The sequence below is a fragment of the Glycine max genome, chromosome 17 (assembly GCF_000004515.6).
Source record: "Glycine max cultivar Williams 82 chromosome 17, Glycine_max_v4.0, whole genome shotgun sequence".
NCBI classification, from domain to species: Eukaryota; Viridiplantae; Streptophyta; class Magnoliopsida; order Fabales; family Fabaceae; genus Glycine; species Glycine max.
The window spans coordinates 16,709,586-16,717,434 of NC_038253.2; the positions used below are offsets into that span (position 1 = coordinate 16,709,586).

General features: G+C 35.9%; 2 protein-coding genes across 2 annotated transcripts; both read left to right on the top strand.

Moving 5' to 3' along the window:
- On the top strand, positions 1 to 1,469 carry LOC100798985 (uncharacterized). Its single transcript, XM_006601434.1, has 3 exons — positions 1 to 494; positions 567 to 1,222; positions 1,300 to 1,469. The coding sequence occupies exons 1-3, from the start codon at positions 1 to 3 to the stop codon at positions 1,467 to 1,469; spliced, it is 1,320 nt and encodes a 439-aa protein (XP_006601497.1).
- A 520-nt stretch (positions 1,470 to 1,989) lies between these two features.
- Positions 1,990 to 2,635, top strand: LOC102660663 (uncharacterized). The gene is made up of 2 exons (XM_006601435.1): positions 1,990 to 2,521; positions 2,628 to 2,635. Exons 1-2 carry the CDS (start codon positions 1,990 to 1,992, stop codon positions 2,633 to 2,635), a joined length of 540 nt encoding a protein of 179 aa, XP_006601498.1.
- The last annotated feature ends 5,214 nt before the right edge of the window (positions 2,636 to 7,849 follow it).

Here is a 7,849-nt window from a genome sequence, read left to right on the forward strand (position 1 = left end):
ATGGCCTCGATCACAGATGAAATTGATCAAATTATATCAGTAAAGATACTTTCACAACAAGATGATCCAGAACTGTATTCATTAGTAAAAAACCATTTGGTTCATGGTCCATGTGGAAGTCTGAATCCTAGATATCCATGCATGAAAAAAGGCAAGTGTAGTCGTTTCTATCCTAAAAAGTTCCAGCCGCATACTGTTTTAGATGCTGATGGTTTTCCAGTCTATCGTAGAAGAAACAACGGTAATGCAATTGAGAAAAATGGTGTTATAGTTGATAACAAGTATATTGTACCTTACAATGCAAGATTGCTCAGAAAATACCAAGTGCATATCAATATTGAATGGTGTAACCAAAGCACTTCTATCAAATATTTATTTAAGTACATCAACAAGGGATATGATAGGGTGACTACTATTTTGATTGATGAAGATAACGATCAAACTGAGAATGGTGGCACCCATAATGATGAGATCAAAGAATATCTAGATTGCAGGTATTGTTAAAACTTGATCTCTAATTTATCTGATCATCATTGTTATAATAACTAATTCTATCTTCCTAACAGATACATATCTCCTTGTGAATCTACTTGGAGAATCTTTGGATTTCCAATACATGGCAGAAAACCTGTTGTTGAAAGATTACACTTCCATCTTCCTGGCCAACATAGTGTTCTCTATGAGGACCATGATGATATTGATGATGTATTGTCTAAGCCATGTATCTCTGATTCAAAGTTTATTTCGTGGATGAACACCAACCAAAATTCTGTTGAAGGGAGAAATCTTACTTATGCAGGATTTGTTTCTAAGTTTGTATACAATCAGAAGAAAAGATGTTGGCAGCTTAGGAAGAAAGGCTATACCATTGGCAGATTACTATGGGTTCCACCAATTACAGGGGAATTATTTTATTTGAGAATGATGCTTACCGTTTGTAAAAGAGCTACCTCATTTGAGGATTTAAGAACAGTTGATAATGTTCAGTATTCTAAATATAAAGAAGCATGTTTTGCTATGGGATTTTTACAAGATGATAAAGAATTTATTGAGGCAATCAAAGAAGCAAAAGACTGGGGTTCAGCACATTATATAAGAAAGCTATTTGTGTTGTTACTTTTAACTGCAACAATGAGCAAACCTAAACAAGTTTGGGACCAAACTTGGCATTGGATGGCTGATGACATTGTCTATAATTATAAAAAATCATCAACAAGTCCAGGTTTGTGCTAATTTCCCATCAGACAAATCAATATTGATACGACACATAATTTAACTTTTTTCTCTTTTGTGTATTAGCATTGCAGCTTGATGATAGAACTCTTCAAAATTTGGTCTTGCTTGAAATTGAACAACTGCTGCAAGCAAATCAAAGATCGCTAAGAGACTATCCTTCAATGCCATATCCAGAGGATGAGAATTGTCCAGCTTATCTAGACAATAGCCTTATATTACTTGAACTGAACTAAACTACAACAATGAAGAACTTAGATCAGAGTTTGAACATCTATTTTCTCACATGACAGGTACATTAAGTACAAAGCAATTTACCCCTCTAAAAATTATTATGTGCATTTCCTTCTTAGCTTTTCTCATCTATAAATTAGTATTTTAACTTCATTCATTTATCTTTAAATCTAACAACACATATGGATGATTTCAAATGAACAAGCTTCAATTTACAACCAGATTGTTGAAGCTGTTAATAAAGATGAAGGTGGTATGTTTTTTCTCTATGGATATGGAGGTACAGGAAAAACATACATTTGGAAAACACTTGCAAGTTCACTAAGAGCAGACAATAAAATTGTAATAATGGTGGCCTCTAGCGGCATAACTTCTCTGCTATTGCTTGGAGGTAGAACTGCACATTCAAAATTTAAAATTCCAGTTCCAGTTTTTGAAGACTCAACTTGCAATATCCATTAAGGAACTCAATTAGCTGAGCTATTAAATCAGACAAGTCTAATCATTTGGGATGAAGCACCCATGGCTCACAAATTCTGTTTTGAGGCACTTGATCACAGTCTTAGAGATATCATCAAACACAACTCAAAGGACAATACAATCTTTGGAGGTAAAGTCATGGTCTTTGGTGGAGATTTCCGGCAGATCCTGCCAATCATTCCAAGAGGCAGCCGCTCTGATATTGTTAACGCAACAATTAATTCCTCTTATCTATGGGATCACTATCAGATCTTGAGACTAACAAAAAACATGCTTTTACAAAACAACATGCAAGCAACAGATCAAGAAGAAACTGCAGCTTTTGCACAGTGGATTATAGATATTGGTGATGGTATTATTGGAGATGAAAATGATGGCTATGCTACTATTGAAATTCCACAGGAACTATTAATCACAGAATATAATGATCCTATTGATAGTATAATTAGCTCTACATTTCAAGATCTATCTCATCATGACAATGATCCTGAATACTTCGAAACCAGAGCAATATTAGCTTCCACAAATGAAACAGTGCAACAAGTTAATGATTATATGCTTACAATGATACCGGGTAATCATATAGTAAATTATCTTATTATGTTTTTCATCTTTTAATCAACTTTCCTAGATTTAACATTTTTGGTTGATGAATTTGCTTTTTTATGTCTAAAATATAGATAGGTAAACAAATGGAATATCTAAGCTCTGATTCAATTGACAAATCCGAAACCATTGAAAGTTGTCATTTTGGCTCACTGACAACTGAATTTCTGAATTCATTGACAACATCTGGCTTACCCAATCACTGTCTCAAACTCAAGATTGGAACACCAATAATGCTATTAAGGAACTTAGACCAAACTCAAGGGTTGTGTAACGATACTAGGTTAATTATCACAAGACTAGCAAAGCATGTTATTGCAGCCGACATAATTTCTGGGACAAATATTGGAGATCATGTTTATATCCCACGAATGTCTATGTTGCCTTCACAGTCACCATGGCCTTTTAAGCTATTGAGGAGACAATTTCCGATAATGCTTTCTTATGCTATGACAATTAATAAATCCCAAGGACAATCACTATCTTCAGTTGGACTTTACTTGCCAAAACCAGTTTTTTCACATGGCCAACTATATGTTGCATTATCAAGAGTCAAGTCAAAGAAAGGACTTCGAATTTTAATACATGATCAGGACAAAAAAAAAATGACTTCAACCACGAATGTGGTTTTCAAAGAGGTCTTTGCAAATATTAGAAGGTAAATCCAATTTATTTCCGATTACAAATTTAATTCTAACCATAACTGAATTTGCTTCTTACTCATATGATCTCTGATATACAGTTAAAACATCATCAAATGAGCCAATCTATAATTCATTAATTTTAACAAACCAGTCTTCCTTTGTGGACTGCATTTTCTTATTCGCTACATTTTAAATTTTCATCCCTTTTCATGAACTCCAAATTAACCATTTCTTTCATGAATTGCACAAAAGAAAATAAAATGCTTATCTCAATTTAAATGCTACCATTCAGCAAATGAATTCTATATGTTACTCTACCTGTTTTCCTAACCTGGTACACTTATTATTATTCTTTTAGTAGAACCATTTATCTTTTCTTAGATAATCAATTGGCCTTGCAAAATATTATCTATGCCAAATCATTATCGACTTTAGCATTAGACAGGTCATTCATCTGATGATGCAAATTGTATTTATAACAATACAAAAAATTAACTTACTCTTTGTTATATTCAGCAATAAAAATACCTCTTCACCTGCCTCCACCACCACAATCTTTCATACTTATCATTCTGCCAATTCACGTCCAATCTTTCAACCCAGCATTTAATGCTCCACGGTTCCCAAACCACTTAACTTGCCGTCACTTACACCCCCCCGAAAAGCAATGACCCTTCCATCACCCACTACTTTACATTATCAGACCATGGTTCATTTCTCTCCCACCTTCATTTCAACTCTAATGAAATTTTTCTCTCAAAGCGACTACCACCATGTCTACCGCTTCATCCACCGCTTTAAGCAAGGTAAGCCTAAACCCAAACCTGACTGCATGTTCATTCATTTCCTGATTTTTCTCTTGCATTTGGTTACATTTTTCATCCATATCCCGAACCAAAATTCAGCATCCTGCCATCTATGTTTTCTTGAGTTTTCGAATTCCAATTTAGGACAGACATATTGAAAAATTTTGCTTTTGAATCCATCATTGTCTCACTCAACTTTCTTTCCTGTGGCAAAGCCCTAATTCAATTTTCCCTGCTTCTGCTTCATTTATTTGTGCCCATTGTGTTAGGTTTCTTGCATACTACGTTATCATCTATCTTACCCTTTAGATATTAGTAACGTTTAAATGTTATTTTTTTCCCTCACACTTTTTGCATTCATGTTGTGCTTTTATCGCAATCCATGTTGAAATTGGACATTTTGTTGATACTAATTCAAAAACCTGTTCCACTCATTCTGATGTTCTATTATTAAATACATAGTCAGAAATTTATATATTAATTTACTTTTGTTCATTGGTAACGAATCCAGAAAATTATTCAATAATTTTGAATGATGCTACTATATTGTCACTGTCAATGAACCCTAGGTAGCATGCCATCTAGAATAACATTTAATTCATGCATGTAGGAAAAAACAACTATGCATATCCTGTGTGATTATACCCTATCCAAAACAAAACAGATACAATATTAAGTTAAATCTTTTTAAATGTCTATTAAATTTCGTAGCATTCTATTACCATTATTTCGAACTATTGTATTAAGATCCTAAGTAGTTCAGTTATCTGCACCATCTATTACATTGTTTTTATGATGTTGACTCTGCCCTTTCAAACTTTCTTTCGATCGTATCATTTCTAATATACATCATGTATTATAATCTCTTTATAATCCTGATTCTGCTCTTTCAAACAATCTATTTTGTTATAGATTTTATGTTTTTAATAAGAAAACATAATTAAATAACTGATGGTACATATGGAATTTTTTGGTATAGTACTATCTTACTACGTTTAACATAGTACCACACATTAAACAAATCAATTAAGATGGCTAAATAATAAATTTCAACATATTAAGTTGCAAAGAATCATTTTTTGGTACCCTTGATCATCTTAGACCATCAAAATGAGATGCAAAGAAACACATGAAATACACTAAAAATCAGTGCTTCTAGGATATCAAATTTTGCCTACATTACAAGGGGTTTTGAAAAATGTTAGACAAATGGCGTAGGAATAAATTTCACACTGCAAGTCAAAAAAATAATAGGGAAAGCGAATGCCACTTACCAAAATTCCACTTCATACCATCTCCTTTAGCGTGTTTGGTACATCTTTCCAGCTGTTATGTACAATGGGAATTTTCTCTCTTGCCACGACCCCAAGATAACTGTGGAATTTATCTTTGTGTGGGCCTAATCCTCGACCAGTTGCGGCATCCACCTGTACAGTTGGTCGTGGCTGATCCAATGCTCGTACAGTCAACCTCAGTAGGCGTGTTGATTTCCTTGTATTCCTAGACGTTGCCTCTGACTGGAGATTTGACTACGGAGGGGATGTCGGTGGTGTTCCCATGACCATGTCAAACAAAAAACAAATATGTTATAAAGAACAACATACTAATTTTATGAACTAACTTAAATGGAAATACATACATTAATCAATCACAAAACACAAAAGGCATAAGCTATTTACATGTCATTCGTAGGAAAAAGTTATGTAGCAATGTTCTCCCATAGTCCTTCATCGTGATCATTACGATTTGTGTGTACACCGTCAACATCGTGTGAGTCGTTGATATTAGGCATTATTGTCAAAAAAGGGGGTGTCTCTGAAATTCTGATACTGGGGACAGATGTCGTACAGGATGTCACGACATCACGCTGCAGATTGTGTTTGACTGTATGAACAGATTAAACAAGTAAATAACACAAGAGAATTGTTAACCCAGTTCGGTGCAACCTCACCTACATCTGGGGGCTACCAAGCCAGGGAGGAAATCCACTAAAATAGTGTTAGTTCAAGGTCTAACAGCCACTGTTTACAACCTTCTCACCTAACCACTACCCGTGCGATCTCTACCTAAGAGCCACTCTTAGATATGAGAAACCCCGCTCACTCCCTCTCAAACACTCTCCCGTGTTTACAATTAAATCAAAGACACACCAGAGATTGCTCTCTGAACAATAGAGATCAACTCCACACACTAGAGATCAACTCTACACAAAAGGGATCAACCCTACACACTAGAGATCAACTCTACACACTCAGGTCCAACACTTGATGTTAGGGTAGCATCAAGGTGGCTCACAAAACACTCAAGTCCCAAACTCACAAAATAACTCTTCAATCCCGGACTTGGTACAGAACTCGTGCAGCCCTCGTGTTTATATAGCAATGTGCGTTTCTGGGCTGCAACTACTTGATGCTGGATGAGATCTATCACTTTCCTGAAAATCTGCACTTAAAGATCTAAAAGATACAGTTTGATCTTTTAGTTTTTATCTTTGATCTTTAATCCCTGAACGAACTCTTCTAGTTTGAAATTTGAACTTTAATTATCTTTTAATTCGTTCCAAGAGATAGATCTTCTTATCTCTTGCTAACTGCACAATAATCTGTTAAAGATATAACAGATTTATATGTCCAGTATTATCGGGCCAGATGTCAGGACATCGTGTCCGACATCGTGAATCCTGCAGCTTCATTTGACTTTTAATTTGCCTTGTGCATTGTGCAGCACCTCCAGTGTTTTCGGGCAGGATGTCCAGGACATTGTATCCGACATCGTGGATCCTGCAGCTTCAATTCTTCATTTGACATTTTATCTTGCCTTGTGCATTGTGCAGCCCGATCTTATTCCTTGACATAGCGTTGGACATCATGTGCAGCAACTCCAGCTTTCCTTCATTGTCTAAGTGCTTATGTTTTAACAAAATCTTAGCCAATCTTTTAAAACTCAGTAGCGCTAAGCACTAACAATCTCCCCCTTTGGCAAATTTTGTCTAAAACATACTTAGACACTTCCTGAGCAGGTACGAGCAGTTATGCAAGTGGGATCAGCAACTTTCATTATCAGAGTAATCAAGCACAGCGGAAATTCTACAAGTTGCAAGTCGTTTCCAGGATGTCAAGACATCTCACGTGACATCAGCTTTCTGCTCCCCCTGTCTTCATGCTCACTGCAGCATCTTCTATCAGCTACTAGTCTTTTCCAGGATGTCGAGACATCTCATGTGACATCAGCTTTTTGCTCCCCCTGTCTTCATGCTCACTGCAGCATCTTCTATCAGCTACTAGTCTTTTCCAGGATGTCGAGACATCTCATGTGACATCAGCTTTTTGCTCCCCCTGTCTTCATGCTCTTACTGCAGCATCTTCTATCAGCTACTAGTAGCTTACATCAGTCATCAGCAGCAGCAGTCTCCCCCTCAAAGTCATATACATGCAACTCCCCCTCAAAATCATGAATCATGCATACATCGTATCCTACTGCCATACATCATATCAAACTACTATTGCATACATAGTATCCTACTACTCAAAATCATGCATAATAGCAAGCATAATACTATAATACTATTACTCCCCCTTTTTAGACAGAATTTGACAAAAGTAGAATGCATGAACTTAAGGTGCAAATATTACAGACCCATAGTAAACAATTGTTCAAAGGGACATGCCCCTATAACTAGTAAAAGCAAAAATAAAGGTCTGATGGTCATGGGGTGGCTTCAGAATCATCATCATCTGATTCTGTCTCTTCTGCTGCATCTTCCTCTTCCTCAGCTGCCTCTTCTTGCTCAGCTGGATCTTCTTCTTCCTCAGCTGCTTCACCATCATCAATGCCACTGTCTGTGAG